General features: G+C 42.4%; 1 protein-coding gene across 5 annotated transcripts in view; it reads left to right on the top strand.

The window, feature by feature from the left end:
- The window catches only part of Npas3 (neuronal PAS domain protein 3), an 847,307-nt gene that overhangs the window by 398,146 nt on the left and 429,023 nt on the right, over positions 1–20,138 (top strand). For 3 of the 5 annotated variants that reach the window (XM_055608600.1, XM_055608599.1, XM_055608598.1), the window contains one exon: positions 17,608–17,684. In XM_055608600.1, coding sequence (XP_055464575.1) covers positions 17,608–17,684 — 77 coding nt within the window. Of the gene's footprint in view, positions 1–17,601; positions 17,685–20,138 lie in introns of all 5 variants that reach the window. The other 2 variants (XM_055608601.1, XM_055608597.1) reach the window with 1 other exon arrangement.

The raw sequence follows: 20,138 nt of genomic DNA, 5'->3' as shown, positions 1-20,138 counted from the left end.
TATTAGTACAAATGACTTATTTTTAGCCAAATTTAGGTCATTTAGAAACAGAGTGAGTTATATATTTTTTGGAACATGTATCTTGTTTTGTGTGTTTTCTGAAGAGTAAAAAATAGCTGAATTCTTTTGTAAGCATGCCCATGTTCAGATGGTAGCTCAGTACTCCCACTCATTCCTGGCCCAGGGTCCGCGCCCAGGCTGTGGTGCTCCTTTTTGTCTTGGCAGTTGCAAAATGAGCATTTTCCACACCCTTTTGTCATGCTTTATCTGTCTTGAGGTAGATGCTTTTTGTTCACACAGGAGGTATTCAGAATCCCAACATAAAATATTTTAATTGTTATTTTACATAGTGGGTGTTCCACGCATGAGTGTGTATGCATGTGCTGGCCACGGCTTGCATACAGAAGTCGAGGGAAAGCAGGGGCAGGTTCTGCCTTCCTACCATGTAGTTCTAAGGATAAAACTCAGGTCTTCAGGCTTGGTGGTAGGATCATCTACTAGCCAGGCTGTCTTGCTGGCCCCAGAATTCTGATTTGTCTGGGTGTCTCTACGGGGGGCACCACCCAGACTCAGGCCCTGTTGCCTCCTGGCCTGAGCCCTGCCTGTATGTGACACAGCTGATTCTGGCTTCTCACTCCTCTCTTTGCCCAGGAGCACTTTTAACCAAGAGTGGATACTGGAAGATGAACAAACCAGAGTATGTGCAAATGTTCTTGGAAAGATTTTGTTCAAGAAGATCGAAAGCATGTTCTCAGTAAAATGAATTCTGGAGATTATCTGTCACTTTTCTTCTCAGGTCAGCCGCGTCTATGATGCTGATTAGGAAGAATTGGCTTTCACGTGCTGTCAGGCTCCCTTCTGCTTCCCCAATATTTCCCTCCATCTCTTCCTTCCTGTCCACTGTTATCATTGGCTCCCCCCCTTTTTCAGTGTTGGGCTCAAATCTAGGGCCTCGTGAATGCTAGTTATGTTCTCAAGCACCTAGCCATGTTCCCAGACCACTGATAGAGATTTTAGTAGTTTACTTCCTAACTTATCCAGATTGCTCAAATGACAAATTTGTTCAGATATGGAAGTAGGAAGATGGGATCCTAAATTCAGACTGGGCTGCTAAGATGCAGTTATTATCAACTGCTTCCCATGGCAAAAGGATTTTGTTCACTTACGGAAGTGTAGTAACAAGTACATTTGGCTCTCCAATCTTCAGGCTCTTTGTTCAGAAATAATTCACCCAAATGCAAAGCAAAAATACTTGAGAAACATTTATGTCAGTCAATAATATGTAAGCTCATTTTTGTTATTCTCTAAATAGTACGGTATAATAATTGTACAGTATTGACATTTTTGAGTATTGTTCAGTACCTGAGACAGAACTTAAAGCATGCAGGGGTATGTGTGAAAATTGGACGTCATTACTACCCATGTTATGGAAGGGCATTTTGTCAAGAGTTTGTACCTAAGAGGTCCCTGAATCTGATGATCCTCCTTCGATGCCCAGGTCTGCCTCTATAGGCAGCCAGACCCAATGGCTGGGCACAGACTGACAGCTCCTCCAGCACTCACAGCCATACCAGCCATTGGGCCTTTTGTTTATTTTTGGATGTCTCTCATAGTCAAATTCTAAGTGGTGATTTTTCATCATTAAAGAGGTTTGCAAACATCATTATAATTATTTTTGCCCATAAACTAATTTTTTTTTGGTTTGTTTGAAAACTGTTCTGATTGAAGATGTTTCTTTTTCCTGTTATTGGCCAGTCAACTTTGTTCGTTATGAAGCCAAATCATTTTCTCTGGTATGAGTCACTTGCTATTAGGCTCCTTTCTAGTGGAATTGAGTTTGTCCTTCACCCTCGCTGACGGGAATATGAGGGTGCTGTGTTGGGCTCCTCCACAAAGGGTGTGTGGACGCTGGTGACCACACTGGAGGGGACAACTTTCCAGCCTTTTGTACAGGGCCTGAGTGGTGTAGCTGAAGGACAGGCATTGCTGTAGAAGAGAGAGGCCTTTACCCTTTCGGTAGGAAAGTCTCACACCCTGGGTGCTTTGACACATGACTGCCTGTGGGAGAGCGTGGAGCCAGTGTTTACTGCTATTTCTTGGGTGTTAAACAGCCGTCTACTGCTTTTTATTGTGCCATTAATTGTGCTTAATGCAGCTGCGTCTCTCATACGCTTGGCTAGGCTCTGAAAATTAAGTAGAAGGTACTTTGTTATAAAATTCACTGTAATGAGCTCTGGTGGGACAGGGTCTGTTAAGTTCGAAATCACCTCAGGCCATTTCTAAAGGACTTCTTCAAATATTTCACATCTATAAAAGTTTGTTACTAGATAAATAGTCATGGTGGGTGTTAGACCAAGCAGAGAGAAAGCCCCGTTTTTCCTCCGTGCCCCTTTGGATGAAATATGCATGTCTTGAATATTTGAGGATAATGTTTGTTTTCTCCAGTCTTCTCTGCCTCAACTATTTGCTGTCTTCCAACTTTTAGGCTGTCAGAACACAAACTCTGGTTCAGCATTTCACACCATAGCTATACACAGAGATGCAGCTGTTTCCTTTCCTTTTGAGTTTAATTCATACATAGAACTAGAATAAATATAGGACCACCCTCTGGGTGTACATAGATTGCTTTGAGACAGGGTCATACCTCTGAGCACAAAAGCACTGAAGAGACAGCTGTAACTATTAGCCAATTAGTTTAATGTTACCACAGCCAGCCAGGGTCCGAAACCGATCTGTGGCACCTGGTTAGAAGCTGCTTTAAACAGCGGCGGCTCCTCCCAGCATTCCTAGCCTAGGTGACTGACTGGCTGCTGTAATGCTTTGTGGCTAATAAAATTTCAGATGGCCTAATTTACCGGGTAGCTTTACCAAAACATCCAAGTAATTCCTTCATACTCATTAGGGACAGGTCCAGAGCATGATCCCTCGGGACTGATTTGCAAACGCTCACTGGGATCAGCTTCGCTGAGCTTCAGACGCTCCAGCAGCAATCAGGTAGAGGATCCTCCATGGCTTTAGTGCAGCAATTTATCTGAGTTTTGTAGTTAAAGTTTGAGCATGAGGTAATTAGAGCCTTCCATGCTTGAAATTCATGAACCTTATTCCCTCTTTAATAGACTCCATGTGAGCTTGCCAGGCTATGTGACTGACATATATGGAGACTTGGTTAAAGAGCTCCTGGTCAGAATGTACTTTTGAAAAGTCACCCTTGCACACAAAATATAATAGTAAAAAATCTAATTCACAATCACTGTAATTTTTTTTTATTTTTTGCTCTCGTATGTGTAAATGGGGTCCTGTACCTGCTTTATACCTGCTCTTGGTAAGAATATTTACACACGTCTCTGTATGAGTGGGGTGTTTGCATCGAGAACTCACCAGCTCTCAGTGTTGGAAATGAGACTGTACGTGGGAATTTTTCAATGTGTTTGTGTGTGTAATGCATAGACATGTGCCTACATAAATGTTTGTGCACTCCAGACAACTCCAGATGCCAGGTTCACCTTTGTCTTCAAGGGACATCGTTGTGGCAGAGATCGGTGAGATGCTACCAAAGACATTCTATCTCTAATAAACATTCACTGCTCCTATTTGTGACAAAGGGTAGAACGTGACCGATGCTGTAAAATCTTCAGGGTTTTTGTTGTTTTTTTGTGTTTTTCTCACTAACACTCACCTTCTTATTCGTGCAGAAGCACAAAGGTAACAGTTGCGAATTTCATTTTCTTTTCTGTGATTTCTTTAAATTTTGTTTATTTTTTTATGAGTTGCAGTTTACTCACTCTGTATCCCAGCTGAAGCTGCTGTGTACCTTTGGGGATGGAGCTCAGTTGGCGAATGCCCCTGAAGCACTGGGTCGGGCATAGTAGGCGCGTTGTACATCACAGCTCATTTAATTCCTTAACAAAATGCTAAAGTGAAAAATAGTAAGTTTATCTTTCTGGATGCCACATTTCTCTGAAATTGGTTTTCTAACTGATCCAACATCACACACAACCTATCAGATAACAGGAAAGTGCTGTTTTTGCATAAGCACACTGGGGACTTCCTTTAATTCTTCATATCAAAAGCCTTTATCAGCACATAATATTATTTGCAACCGAGAGATTAAAAATTCAGATAGAACTAACATTTACTTTGTTAGGTACATGATAGAAAAGTGTCACGAGCCTGGCATTTGACCTTGCTGTAGCTCTTTTGACAGGGTCTTACTGTCAATGTACAGAGTGGAGAAGCTAAGAGCAGGCTATCAAGGGTCTCATCTGGTATCAGTAACTTGCAAACAGTAGAGCTGTTAGGATAAACAAAGGTTCATGACTTGAAGAACTAGGCTTTTTAAGATTTACAACTGCCTCCTCAGCTGTTTCAGTTCTCCTAAATAAGTGTAAGTTTGGATTAATAAAACTTTCAAGGTCCTGGGAAGGACATTGCAGAGGTAAAAGCTAACCTCACTGGGCTCCACAGGCACCCTATCTTGTAGAAAACCAAATGAGTACACAAGAGGAACAAAGTTAAGGCATGACATGAGCTAGTTTCTTCCCAGCTGTTGTGGAAGCCTCTAGAAAGAGGTGAAAGAGCAATGGTGCTGCAAACGAAGAGGAACAAAGTGAGTCTGAGAAAGATGGCGACTGAGCAGCAGTCACTGGATTGAAAAGCCTCAGAGTAGGCCATGTGAAGAGAATTGGAGGAGAAGCCAGTATTGCTTCCTGAATCCTGACCACAAGGGTAATAGACACAGTAGTTTTGGAAATCACAGAAAAACTAGCATTCTCTACTCCAGCAGATGTAAGGCACTTACGAGAGCAAATTCTCAGGAAACAAGGCCTTCTATCCCACATAGAACAGGCCCAGATTTTTTCTTCATTGGCTTAATCCAAAGTCACTAAATAATACAAGAAGAATATGAGCTAATGCTTTAACCTTTCAATTGCTTTCCCCAACAGATAAAGTGCTTTGCAGTTTTCCTTGATTACTTAATATTCTTTTAGTTCACACCTGGGTGTTTTAATAATCTCTTCCAACACTTGGCTGTGGGTATCGACAGTTCTTGGCTGGAAGGAAGTAATACTTATTGCCTTTGTGATTCAGGATTTGTAGGGACTCCAAAAGCAATTCTAGATCATGCCTTTATTTATGGCATGTAAAGCTTTTGCCAATGGCAAAAGTTACAGTGAAAGAGAAACTGGGGGCCCACAGGAGGAAGTATCTGTGGTGCCTGAAATGGTAAGCCACGTTGGTAGCCTGAAGTAAGGGGAGAACCTCAAAACATCATTATAGGAATCTGAGGTTTTGAATTTTTGTGGAATTTTTTGACATCTTTATGAACTCACACATAAGGAGTTTCATGCCTTTGTGAAACTGGCAGGAAATACACTTCATGAGTGGAGCCCAGGATCCTTGGCTGAGTTCCCTGTGTATATAACAGAGAAGGAAATGTGAAGCAGATCAGAAATAGTGAGGTTGCACTGCAGCTACCAACGAAACGGTCAATATTAGTTACACTTCTATTGCTGTGAAACAACAACAACAACAACAAACTATGACCAAGACAACTTATAAGAGAGAAGAAAGGTTATTTGGGGTTATAGGTTCAGAGGGATAGAGTTCATTGTGGTAGCAAGAGGAAGGCATGGTAGCAGGAGCAGCAAGCTGGGAGCTCACATTTCTAACTGCAAGAAGGAAGAGAGGGTAAACAGCAGGTGGCACGAGTCTTTGAACTCTCCAAGCCCATCCCCAGCGACATACTTCCTTCAGCAAGGCTACACCTCCTAAACCTACCAAATAGGACCACCAACTGGGGACCACGTGTTCAGATATTTGAACCTGTAGGCAGCATTCCAATTCAAACCATCACACAGTCATGCCAGGGAAAGGTAGAGTACAGAGTTTCCTGGGAACCATGCTGCCTTGAGTTTAGAGACAGCCAGGACCTCCCTGTGGCATAGCCTACTCATGAGCATAGATTCTGGATCAGTGTCTTAGTTAACCTCCAACTAGAAGAACTTGTGAGGTTGAGCTCTCTTTTGGCATGGCCGGGCCACTACACTGTGGAACACTACTTTCTGCTTACAGTGTTATAGTACATATTGAAGTTAAAAACTAACAGTGTGTTGTCTGTTAATTTTTCAAAACGCCAAAAAAATATTGCTGCTTGCTTAGATTTGCTTCTCTGCCTCATGGCTCTGGTGCTCTCTCTCTCTCTTTCTCTGTTGCTTTTGCTCTCTCTCAGGATGTAAATATTCTAGTCACTTTAATTATTCTATTCCATTTGGTGTATGTATGTGTTCGGTGGGGTGTATGTGCATATGCATGTGTGTGGAGGCCGGAGCCGGCATTAGGTGTCTCCTTCAACTACTCCCTACCTCACTTTTTGAGAAGAGGTCACTCATTGAGCCTGCAGCTCAATAATTGGACAGACAGGCTCCTACTGAGTGCCAGGCATCTGCCGGTCTCGTCTCCACCATTCTGGTGCTGGGGCTACGGGTGTGTGCTGCACTGCCTGGCTTTTTACGTGGATGTTAGAGATGTGAACTCCACCCCATCCTCATGCCACCAAGACCCTGTCCAGTCACGTTTATTTTTATGGTGGTGTGGTATGTCTGTGAAATAATCGTCTCTCAGTAAAAACTCAATCCTGAGTGCCAGGCCCATGGAGCCATGATGATGAGTGCATCTTGAAGACCCCTCCCATTTGGCAACCCAGGCTTTCCCTAGCACCTCTTCCTTTTTGAAATTACCTGTCTTGGGGGATGATGTGTGCTAGTCCAGATGTCTAGAACTCATCCTAATACTTTCTCCATCTGTACTGATCATAGTTGATCATAGTCCTACCCTAACTCTGCCTGTTACGTACCTTTAGGACTTAACTCTTCTCTCCAGTCCTGACTTTGTAGGGGCAGCTCCTCTTCATTTTCTGCCTAGACTTTGCAATAGCAATGCTTTAAGCCTTCTTCCAAACACACACCTCCCCTTTCCCCACTCCACTTGTAATATAAGGCAGCTCAGGTCTTCCGCCGCCACACAGTCCTGCTCAAACTTTCTGAGGGAACCCCCACGACTGCGTGAAGGCTGTGTCCTCTGCAGTGTTTGTAAGGCAACTAACTAACGCCTGGCACAGAGAAAATCATTAATAAAAAGATATGAGGAGAATCGACATGGCAACATAAATTCCCATGTTTGAACCTACCACACTGAGGAGACCCATGACATTCTGGAAAGAGAAGCAAGACAGCTGGAGGATGAATAAAAATGACTGGCTAGTGGCAAAGTCCATTCTCATCAGAATTCTAGTTCAGTTGTTCAGTTCAGATTTTTTGGCAAGTGATGCAAATTCTTTTTCAGAAAATGTTGATTGATTGCACAGTTGTACCCACTTCATTTGCAAACCTTCATTATCTCTTTTTCCTTTCCTCCCTCTGTCTGCATTTAGAAGGGGCGGAGCTGTGTATAATTCCACAAGGCAATTTTTGTGAATAAACCCACTAACTGGCTGCTTCTTTCAGTCTCCTAGTCTCTGCAGAGAATACAAGTGTCTGCTTTAGCTGTATATTCTGTCTCTGAACCTCCTTGCATTCATTCATTTGGGCATTCATTTGATTACTTACTCATTCATCCAGTGAATCAGTTATTCAGTCCTGCTGATGGTGCAGGGTCTATGTGAATATTTGGTTCTTGTCTGAAGCAAGAGTTCTCGACCTGAGGTCTATGGCTGGCTTTCTCTGGAAGTTTCCATAATTATATGCACAAAGCTTTATGTTTTGATATTGTGTTTGGATGAGGGTTTGCTTCAACAGCTTTATTATTCAGAGAAAAATGTTAAAAACCTCTGAAACCTTTCCCTAAAGGCTTGAGGTAAGCCTCAAATCTAAGTAATAGGTCAAATTGACCTAATATAGTTCACAAGAGTGATGAATACCCAAATGTGTCTGTCTGAGACGCGCTGTTTCCAAGTCTGATTGTCTTGTGAGCCTGTTCACACACTTCAAATGGTGTCCATCTCCTTAGTCTCCTTTTAAACTTTACCCGAGTTACCCTGTAGCCTATCAAAAATTTGCCTGGACAGCTTCTATTAATCAAACCTACACCTAGTTCCCACTTACAATCCTGCAGGGTTTCTTTATGGGAAATCAGAGGGAAGATGGTGAGATGGAAGAACTGGTTTTGGTTTCTAGTGGTGGCGGCTATATGTGTTTACCTAATCAAATTATGTCTGAGGCATTGAGCATCATAAAGTGAATGGCAATTACTGCTGGAACAGGGCACGAGTGAATCCTTCAAAGGAAAATTCACCGGGCAGTTGCTGACACTTGGTGAATTGCTGCTGGCTCTTTGCCCAACTGTGTGGGAAATGTTTGTGCTAGTTTGAGGCCCCGACTGCAGTTGGCTCCACAGGGTGTGTGACCTGTAGATATGACATCATGCTTTAGGAAAGGCAGGAGCTGGTGACAGCACATACGGAAAAATTCCCACTCTTCCTGTTAAATTTTGGCTAAAGATAGTCAGCAGGGGATGGTCTTCAGCTCTGGCCTCTGCTTTCCTTAACCGGAAGTGGAAGCACTGTGCTGAGCACCTTGCATGGGTTGGGTGCTCACTATTTTTTTTTTGTGCCTTCTGTGCTCTGAGCTCCATTCTAACTGCTAGAGTTTTAACAATACAACCAAAATCCTCTAGTTTATGAAGGTGAGAGCTAGTGAAGGGACAGATAGTATTCCAGCAAGTTCCGGGAAAATTAAAACTGGGTGGGGCACATCCTAAGTCCTCACAATTGACTGTTTTGACCAAAGAAACTGAGGTCCATGAGCCTAATTTCCCAGTGAGTCCCAGCTAATTTGGGATAAATAGATTTAACACTGAATTTGATTAACTCCAGAGCGCAAATCCTTTTCTTCTGTGCAAAGCTGCCTCCCAGGAATATGAACCCTCCCAGTGATCCCCTCTCCAGGCAGAGGGGACAGACAGTCTCTGAATCAGACATCCCACAACAGGGAGGCCCCCGAGTCAATGCTGTACCACTCAGACTTCCGGATGCTGAAGCCATCTACTACAGACTCAGGTGCCTCACACCATACTGAGCTGAACGCCACGACGGAAACACGTGCTCCAGGGACTACAATAGAAGTGGTGGCATGCAGCTGAAGCAAAGAATAAAATTGTAAAGTTAGGGCTGTCTGCTAGCACTGAGTGCACACTGGTCCTTCCAGGCAAGTTGTTGTGACTATTGAGCTGCAGTGTTGAATCCCAAGAAGTCTGGTGTATCATGGAGGTCCAGCTGTACAAGTATCTGATGGTTTCACTGTCCATTGGTGGGATAGCTGAAGACAAGCAACATGGAGCAGACAAGGTGATGAGGGCCAAACCTAGCTTGCACAGCTGCTGCCTGTGTGTCTGACAGTGGCTCCCAGAGGCCTGACTACTGTAGTTCATCTGTCATGTGACCTCACTGCGGACTTTCCCCTACTCTCCCTGTCCCGTGCTGGTTTTATTTACCCACTTCCTGTGTTTTATTCATTTGCTTGTCAGGCTCCACATAGTGCTCTGTTCATCTGGAGAGTCAGGATGGTACCTTCTCCTCTGTCAGCACAATGCCTGGGCACAGCAGAGTGGATCAACAAGTATTTTTCATGGATGCCTTTACTTTTCTTTCTTCTAGAAATGGGAATGGAGGCTTGTGCTTTGGTAAATGAGATTAGTGTCTTTCCAACCATTTGCCTTCATTGGGTTATCATATCAGAATGCCTAAGCTTTGGAAATGGGTCAGAGTGACCTTAAGAGCAGGTGCAGGTGCTGTTACATGCAGAGCTTTGTGTGTTTTTGACCCAGCCTTCCCTGGTCCCACTGCTTTGTGAACTGTTGATGCCAATGGTTCCTTTGGCAGAGAAAACATTACTCAGCATGCTTCCGGGCATTAATGTATCCCAAGAACCAGAGAGAAGAGGAGGGGGAAGAGAGATAAAGGAAGAGAGAGGGAAAGGATGAATGGATACATGAACGGATGACCAGAAGAGAGGATTAGAGAGGGCAGGAGATGGTGCCTTCTTCCCACAGAAGAAATGAAGCTGCCTCCTGCAGATCTGAGGTTTCTTCCTCCTCCTTTGTATGTGTGGCCAAGCAAACCCAGAGACCGCTGACTATTTGACAGGAGTCGTGAGGGTGTGCCTGACTTACCTCAGTATTTGGAGCAGATGGCATGAAAGTCCTAACGTAAAGCCCTGGGATGAGATTGAAAGAAAGACTGAAGCTGATGGGGCCTCTTTGTTCCACCAGTAATGCAGCTCAGGCAGACTGCCTGGGAGGCGGGGCCTGCATCTGTCTGCTGCCCCAAAAGTTAGGAGGTGCTGCAGCTGGAAGCAGCTCATCAGTGGGACTTGTAAGGACTTGTAAAAGTTGTAAGTTGGCAAAATGAGAGAATAAGAATGTACCCCGCAGTGGGACAGCACCAAATCTCACCCCCACTAAATGTCTACTCTCAAAAAGTTTCAGTGTATTCATGGAAGGTGCTTCCCTCCAGCTGAAGGATAAGCTAGTGCTCTATTCAGATTCCAGAGCTGGAGCATCTTCTTTGTTTTCCTTTGGTCAGAGTACCACCTTTGGTCAGTGGTACCTTGGTGTGAGAGAGTCTTGATAATCCTATCCAACACACCTGGAGTAGGTGGTCTGTAAGGTGATAAGGTCCTGGGGAGAAGAAAAGTTCCAACAGGATGAGCGCCCTCTTCCAAGGAGAACCATATCTGAAAACTGAGCACATTCTGCCGGATGGCACATAGGCCTTTCACGTGACCCCTTCACTCTACCAACACGTGTGTCTGCGTCCCTCAGGGAACTCTGGGTCACTGTCAGGCTCTGAGTCAGCTGAGCGCCTGCTTCCCAATGAGGCTCAAGGTATATCTGCCACAGTTTCCCTGAGCCAGAGTAAGTGTGGATTCTCTTGCTGAGGACATTTACAATAAAGCTCAAGACTCCTCTGTCTCCTAATGCTTCATCCTGTTGCCTCTTTATAATGTCTCCAGGTTGAAAGGGTTACAACCCAACACTTGTTGTATCTCCGCAAATCTATGGGGGAGGGGCGGGATTGATGGTTTGATTTATTTGAAGAATAATTGATTTATTTTAATCTTTTATTCATTTTGTAAAGAAAATTAAGAAACTCTCATTCCCTCCATTGGATGAAGGAATTTAATTAATTCTAATACAACCAAAAGCAAGTTTATGAATCCAACAAATACACCCAGAAATACTAAAATCCTTGATAAACAGTTCTCTGTCTCTGTCTCTGTGTGTGTGTGTGTGTGTGTGTGTGTTCATTTGTTTTAAAATAAGGAAAGTGAAATTTGAATAGTAAGTAAAGTTTATTTTTAAAAAGTCCTCTTAGAAATTATAGCAGTTACTGTGGGAGACTGAGGAAGATAAAGCATGATCTCTCACACGCCTTGACATCTCTTAAGGGACCCATCATGTACCTCATTCCCTGAGGCTTGGCCTCACTGTGGGTCATGCCTGTGTTTTTCTGAGTGTGTGTCTTCATAGGCTTTGACTGTGAAGGCTACCCTCAGGTGCTGTCACTCCAAACACTGCTCAGTCTACTGCCTTAAGAGCTCCACTGCCAAAGATAAGTGGAAGTTTTCCGAACAAATGCTAACCACCGTGGGAGGCCCTCACCATGAGTGGCCCACACAGGAACTCCCAGATTGCTGGGCAAAGGCCATTTTATCATCTGATTGGCTGCAGGTGTTGCAATACCTACCTGGGAATTCTTATCTCCTCCAGTGGAAATGAAAAGTGAAGTGTGAAAAGTGAATGTTTTAACGGGAGCCTTTCCACCTCAAAGAAGCTACAATTTGTTGGCAATTGATTTACACGAAAATCTGGTGAAGAGAGATAGGGAACTTGGATGGTAGTTCAACTTCATACTATGCCATTTTGAAACAGAAAATTGCAAACAGTTTTGCCAAACATTATACAAATCTAGTCAGTTTCTAGAATGAGAAGTGGAAATATTCTCACTAAGCGGACCTACTGAACATGTGTCCTGGTGCTGTGGTCATTGAAGCAGAACATGCATGGTTCCTTGAGAAGAACAGGCCTGCTTTCTGCCCTCCCAGCTCAGCAACCCATTTGTAAGCACTAAAACTTCCAGGCATGTCATCCCGAATTCCTTCAGCGAAACCAATCCGTACTTACATTTCCCCAATGCATTCTACCCATACTTAAATTGTGGGAGAAATTTAAATGTGTTGCATCAGAGAACTTTCCAATTAGCATAAGACTGCCTAAAGTTTCAATTATTTCCTTGGATTTCTCTCTCTCTCTTTTTTTCTTTTTTGGCTTGCTAGTACTTTATAATATGTAGTAAGTTCTGGAATTCAGATTATGAACTTTGAAAAATTATTAAAATATGAATTTAAAAATAAGCTCATAGTGTACAATTCCAGCATATTGGGAGGGTTTTCTTCTTGCAATTATTTTTATCTTTTTTAGATTTGTTTATTTTATTTTATCTTATATGCATGAGCATTTGGCCTGCGTGTGCATATGTGAACCTCGTATATGCCTGGTGCCAGTGGAGGCCAGAAGAACGTATCAGATCCTCCGGAACTGGAGTTACAGATAGTTTTGAGCCACCATACAGGTGCTGAGAATCAAACCTGGGTCCTCTGCAAGAGCAGCAAGTGGTTCTAAACCACTGAGCCAGCCCCTTATTTTTATTTTATTTTGTTTTGTTTTCCAGCCCCTTATTTTTATTTTATTTTGTTTTGTTTTAGAAGAGTCTATGTATCCCTGGCTGTCCTGACATTCATTAAATAGACCAGGCTGGCCTCAGACTCACAGAGATCTGCCTGCTTGTACCTCCAGAGTGCTGGGATTAGCAGTTTGTGCCACCACACTCAGCTTTTGTAATCATTTTCAGTCAGGCCTTCAAATGTCCGAATAACAATGCAATATCTATTTTTCTTCTTGGACCTGAATTTTAAAGGGCAGCAACTAAGCTTGGTGAGAGCATTTTTGGAGAACCTGCAGGAGCACTTGTCTTCAGTATTAGCACATGTGTGCTATTCCAGAACACACATGTCTTCTGTGGTGTGCCTGGCCTGCCGTGAGCTGGTCTGGTACCGAGTCCTGTTTCAGTGCCTTTTCTCTAAACTGGCAATTCCCCGTATGTAAAGCACACTCAGAACACCTAAGTGGTTAGTTAAGGTGTGTGTGTGGGGGGGGGGGGGGACTTGTAGATACTGGGCAGCACTGTGTGGGCTGGATCAGAATTAGGATTCAGTCTAGTGTTCCATGAACATAGTACAAATTCCTCAGTACACACACACACACGCACATGCGCACATGCACGCGCCTGTATCCATGTAACTTACAAACTACTACAGCCCAGGGAAAGCTCTTTTGGCTTCCGCAACCCTACAGTGAGGGACACTAATTGAGATTCTTCAGGGGAAATCCCTTTTCATCTTACCGGTAGCCATGGAAAGTCATTAAGCGTTCTACCCTCCATTCTCTCCCAGCCCCTGGCTTTGCTGAGTTCAAGTGAGTGAGCACTGGAGAGGCCACTCAGCTTGTCCTTTGGACCTCTCTTTTCCCAAACTCAGTGGGAGGTGGCTGCACCTTTTCTCCAGGTGGGAGGGTCCATTCTTATAAGTTGCCAGTGGAACTTAAGGGCAGCATGGGCCCTAGGTGTTGGATTACTGTGTCGGGAAGAGGCGGGGGATTGGCTTGGAATGAGCTTCTTGTCAACCAAAGCCTCCTCTTCCTCATGTCACACTCTTCACTCTGGAAGACCTTTCTCTTCTCTCTAGTGAGCCCTTGCTTTGGCAGCATGCTTTCTGTAGCTCCCTGCCTGTGGTTGCCCCTTGCATTATGAACTGGTTGGTGAGGGCCCTGCATGCAGAGGGCTAGGAAGGAAAAGGGCAAAGCAGGCCTCCAGGCAGCCAGAGCCCATGACTTCCCTCCTTTCATTATATGTGTCTACTGAGCTGTCCTGTTTCTACTTCTAATGGATTCTTCCATGGCAAGTGACCTTTTGGCTGAATAGGTCAAACTCCCAGTGAGAGCGAGTCCTCAGCCCTCCACTCTTTATCCCTGGAGGTATGGAGCACCAGTTCGGAATAGGACTGGGTGTGTGTGGTATATTTTTCAAAGTGGATTGTATTCTATTGCGCAGAGTTAGTTCCTAGCTACTACATACTATGTGTGCTTATGAAAGAGTCCAGAGTAGAATATTTTGGCTGACATTGTTGAGGGGCAACACTAATTTTTTAGAGTCTGTATTTGAAGCTGTATTGTAAGCTTGGATGCCTCCCATTTTCTAATGGAGCTAGGCCAGTGCCTGGTCCTCACACCTTCTCATGTCAGTGTGGATTTCTGAACCATAAGACCAGGATTTCCTAAACTGATTCCTTTGAAAAAAATAAATAATGCTTCCCCCTGTCCATTTCTTCCACTTAAAAATACCTAAAACTCTGGGTGCTTTTTAGCCTTTACAAAATATGAGTTAGTGGTGCTTTTCAAGGATAATTTTATGCTGGGCCTACTCTTAAGTGACTGAAAATTTTCTTGTATTTGTTTACTGATTTCCAACACCAGTCACCACTTCTTAGCTAGAGATTTTTCAACATCGAATGGCATTTAGCAAATGCTGAATAGAGTTTTAAGTTGAATTATATTGTGTGCTTGTTTTCTTTTAACAGTTTATACAGACTGTTCAAAGTATTCATCTCTCCTTTCTATAAATGAGTTAGTGACAATATCCACAGACAGTATTATCCATTGATTTAGTAATGTCCTGCTTATGGATGTGTTTATTAATTTAGTGTTCTTTCAATTTTGAAAGTATTCACTTAATTAAATAAGCCACTAAATGAAGCATATCAGCAGGTGAAATGGGGGGGGGGGAAGCAACCTAGCACCTTGGCACTGTTTTGTAGGAGCTACCAAGTGAAGTGTGACCTTTTAGACCGAGAAACCAGAGACCTATTCATAAAACGGGTTTCCATGCTGAAGAAAGCAGACCTCACTGGGGTCATGCCCTTTAGTGCCTCTTGGCATTAACAATATTCTGTAAACGCAGTGAGATCAATGTAGTGAAACAAATAACTGTTTCCATTGTCTCCGTGTTATAAGCCTACCAGTTCTCAAAATGCCGTGTGCCAAAGGAGAAGTGCAGGAATAGTCCACATTTAACATCTTTTCAGTTACCAATAATACCAGAGTTAAGGCAGGGCTCCTACTAGGGGCATAACGGGCTCCTGTTTAACATATTTATGTTGGTTGTAAAATTAGGAGCTGTCATTACAGCCCCACATCACCTGCAGAAGTGCAAAACAGATAAATCAAGAGAAGTTCCAGTGTCATAAAAACGCCATTGAGTAGAATAGCATGAAACCACTTACAGGATACTGGTATATTATGCTTGCCCGATGCATGCTCAGGCTTCTGGAGGACTTGGAGAACAAAGAATAACTGCTCTGCATAGAGTCAAGGATGCGGGGCCTGATAAAGACATCCCTTGTTGAACAACCTGAGCAGTGGTGAAGGAAAATCAGGAAAAGAAAGAGCAGCAGAAGCCAGGCTTTCATAATCCCTGTGTGTTATCCAAGACAACTGTTTCTGGGCTTCCAGAGGCATTTGAGAGGCCATCTATTACAGCCAGAGCTTGCCTTGTGGGCGTTCTAGTAAGTGAGTGCTCCCTTCTATTCCCTGGGAGTCTGGAGGGCTTTCTAAAGTCACTGGCTCTCACACTTTTAGTCCCACCTTATTGAGTTATTCATAGACTAGTTTATGTTATCTAAGGTCCAACATTGATCCTTCTCTAAACGGCATGCCTTTATTTATGTTGAGCCTTGTAATCGAAAATCTCTCCAATTTCTGAGCTATTAATAAACCCTGAGTCCGAATTACTGCCTCAGAAAGGGGGTGGACATTTTAGAACTTTTCAGCTCTTCTCCTCTCCCTCCTAAAAGCCACCCATCCCTAAAGTCTTTAAAAAAAGGTGGGGGGAGCTGCAGATTTTATTCATGTGGGATCATTCACACCAAGCTACCATAATGTGCAATTAACACTGTAGAAACTGAAAACAGTATTCAGCAAGACAGCTGCATTATCAAAAATGCCAAAGGAGTTTTGAAGGGAGTAATGTGCATGTTAGAATAGAAAATTAATCAGAAGCACATGCACACACACACAGAAGTGCTGCCTAAATAGATTTAAATATGAAAAAGTAAAATCCTATGTCTGTACCTATGATAAAGCTTAATCTCAGCAGAGAAATGGAGAGTTTTTTCCATTTGAAAATTATTAGTTACATGTTTTACTTCTGAAGCAAACAGGGATGTGGGACTAGAGCTTCCAGCTGGAATATTCTTTATCGATCATCACTCTTCAATTATAGTTTATCAATTTTTCCATTGAGAAGATGTCTCTCCTTTCTCTCTTGCAGTAATAGTGGCACGTGCTCTCTTCGAAGTGCCTTTTGGGTACTTCCTCTCCGGAGTAGCTGCCTGTGTCCACTCGGCACAGTAAGCAAGCTTGTTGCTGTTGCAGCCCTACTCAGAGCGTGGTGACGAAAATCAAGGGGCCTTCTTCCAGGGCCGTTGGGCAGGATTGTCTTGTCCACTAGCTGAAAGAGGTTTTGACTGTGAAAAGCTAGGACTTTTGGCGTTGTTTCCAACTCAAATAGGTGTGAAGAAGCAGCAAGACATGGAAAATCTTTCTTGTCAGAAATGTAGAAACCTCTGAACATATTCTGTTGTCTCTGTAAAGCAAAATGGTGCTTATGCTATTTGAGGATGTAGAAGGAATAAACACCTCATAAACCAGCAAACTGACACTACACATTTAAAATATGGGAAAGGAAGGACCCTCAGTTCTGGACTCCATCTATGCTGGATCTGAAGTGCGCTTTAGTATCGAGGGCTCCTTGAGTGGCAGGTGCCAGCAGGATGACCCTCAGGTAGAACAGTGATGCTTGGCAACTTCAGACCACAAGCAGATGCTGGTGGAGGTGCACATGACCAAGGTCCATTGTGAGTGCTGGTTTTGTAGAATAGTCCCGTGAGTACTCAGATTTATGGAAGCCACTCTTCTCAACATATGGCACCAGTGTAAAAACTCCTTAATGAAAATCTCTCATCTGACACGTGACTATTTCTAAGTTTTGGTGAACTTACACATTAGAAAAATGCTAGGTGTGTTCTGTTCAGGCTGTAACAGCTTACCTTACTCAGCAGTGGCAGCAAGGTGGGGCTGTTACTGTAATTGCTTAAAAATAATATAATTTAGAGAAAACTATACTCATTTGTTCTAAGGAAATATGAACATTTGTGTGTTTTTACTTCCATATAGGAAAAACTAAAAGGTAAAATTTCATGTCTGTAGTTTTTTTGAGTTTTGTTTGTTTAGTTTATTGATGTTGATAGTCAGCCCAAACTTATGTTCAAACAACTCAGAACCTGAACTGATCATGGGGAGTATTTCCTTCAGAACTCCCTGGCGCCATAGCAGAGTGGTAATACAAATGGAGGGGATTAACGTGATGATTTGAAACCAGAGCTCAAACTTAATGACTTTTCTTCTTCTCTCTCTCTTTCTCTCTTTTCTTTCAAGTTATAGGTGCACAACGAAGGCGGAGCCCTAGCGCACTGGCCATTGAAGTATTTGAAGCACATTTGGGAAGCCACATTCTGCAGGTACCTCTAAAAAGTCTTCCTTCCGCCTTATCAAGAAAACCTCATCTTCGTGATGTTCTTATACATGCTTCGAATTTCAGATGTGTATTTGATTATTGTTATTTTTGTTTTGGGATTCACAAATTCTTATGAATTTGTTTTTGTTTTTCCTTTTCTTTTTAGAAAGCCATTCCTTGAGAGAAAGTTAATGAGGAAGGGAGGGCAAGTATTATCTGCGCTGTAATAGTCTAGACGAACTGTCCTTAGTTGGTGCACAGTGTGTAGTGATGGGCTGTTGCCGGAATGACCAAGTGTGCACCATCTTTGTGAGTGAATTTGTGTGTGTCCTCTGAGCTGTGCATTGCTTTTCAGAAGAGCAGGGTTTTGTTGTGAAAGTACTGTGGCATTTTTTTTTCTGTGTGTATGTGTGTTGCTAAACTTCCGTTCTTTGTTTGAGCTTGTATCTGTTAAATGCTCCCAGTCCTACTGTTTGCTTCCTCAAATTAGAAACTGCCTAACGTGAATTTTTAATCTGATATTTAAGGAAAGAACTCTAATAATAAGTGGTTTTGATAGCACATTTCATGACAGATGGATGGGAAAGGAACTAGGATAAAGTTGTAGTTCTCTAGTGCCAGAGAAAATTCATCCTTGGATCAGTGTCTTATTTAAGCATCTCAGTATAACCTTTAGGTTGCTCTATGTGTTTAAAGCTTCTGCCTACATCTGTGGAACACTGGTGCACATAGTTCCCACATGTTCCAGGACAATGTTTAGAAGATGTGGCGCTTTCTAACATGTTACCCATTCAGAGCTACGCAAGTGACTGCTGCAACAGATGCCCCTAATTGGATTGAATGTAGCACATTACCCCTACATCGTGTATCCTAGGAATCCACTCTGAACCTCTTGAACAAAGTCGGTTCTGGGTGCAGTCACAGCACTTAGTGCCCCCAACCCTTGATCCCGCCAATCTGCCCTCGCCCCACACTTATGTTCAAAGGGAGTGTTCTTGATCTTGGTCTCCACCTAGATTTACAAAACCTACTGGGTTATGTAAAGAAACATAGTCTTCGCATCAGCCTCCTGCAAGGATTTTGTTGTGTGAGAAATCATAGTTAACAATTGAAACTTTAAGGCACTGAAATGTCTTGCCTTAATTTAGCTTATTCTGTTTTTGATTTATATCAATATCTGCTATGATATCAGAAGGGGTATTTCTTTTTCTACTATAAAGGATGCTGCATAGACAATATTTGGTTTACCTTCACAGTAATTTCAGATTCATTTAAGGATGCAAAAATGATCACATTTCTCTTTAGACTTTAGGATTTTTATCTTGTTCTTTCCTGCATATACTTTGTTCAGGATCAGGATCTCTATTATATGTTCTGTAAAGACTGGGACAGATCTATTAATTGGATTCTTCTGTGACACAGAACTATTGCTAATTGGATTCTGATATGTTCAGTCCTAAATTAGCCAAGGAGAGAATAGCTCAGACAGTAACCCTAGATTATTGTTTTCTGAGTTCAGAGTTCTTTTGGAGTATCATTTAGAAGTTGCAATAATTTAAAACTAATAAGAAATGTAAGAGTTTGAACTGATTGTGATTTGGTATAAACATGTCAGTTAGGGCAGCTACCCCCAAAATCTGCTCAGTGCTTTATTTAGAGAACAGAGATGTTAAAAGGAGACTGTTGGCTTCTCAGTATGTCTTGTCGGTTTACATTGTCCTTAGACACTATGCTATAAAAGAAGCCTATATAGCTGGGTATCGCTTGGGCAAGAATAAACAGACTTTCAAAAGCATGACCTAGAAATCACGTTACATGAAGAACAGTGAAGAACTCAGAGAAATTGTTTAGAGAACACGTATCTTAAGAGGGACAGTAATGCCATTTTTATGTGTTGGAAGAACTTGTTACGGCAATACTTTAGGGCTTTTGTCCTTAAAATATAGAGAGAAAAGAAAAAAAGGAATGAATGCAGATTAAAGAAAAAACAACTCTCTTGCCATAAAGATCAAAGATAAAGAGCCAAGATACAGCTGTACATGTGTGGATTATTTTAAGCCTGTCATCTTTAAGGGGATATATTAGTGCCTTGGAAAAACAAGATACTCAAGAATATGTGAATTATAAAATCTTGAAATTGCCATAGAAATTAGAACTTCTCATCTCATTTGATTTCAACACAGTGGTTGTAGAGCGGAAGAAAAATAAACTCTGTGTAAAACTTTATAGCACTGCTTAGGAGTAGCTGTAGCAAGAATAGCCTTTGTCTAGCTCTCTTTAGTTATCTGCCCAACTATTAAGGAAGTCCTTTAGTCCACAGACTGATGTTAGTACAGAGTCAACAAAATATCAGTATTGCAAAAGCATAAGATGACTTCATACATTTAAAAAGAAAAACAACAACAACAAAATAAAAATAAAAACTCCGATATACTTTTACAGATTGATGGAGAGAAAA

The sequence above is a fragment of the Psammomys obesus genome, unplaced genomic scaffold, assembly GCF_907164565.1.
Source record: "Psammomys obesus unplaced genomic scaffold, mPsaObe1.curated_primary_1811, whole genome shotgun sequence".
Classification (NCBI taxonomy): Eukaryota; Metazoa; Chordata; class Mammalia; order Rodentia; family Muridae; genus Psammomys; species Psammomys obesus.
The sequence above is the reverse complement of the archived record's forward strand: the minus strand, read 5'-3'. Positions and strand labels throughout refer to the sequence as shown.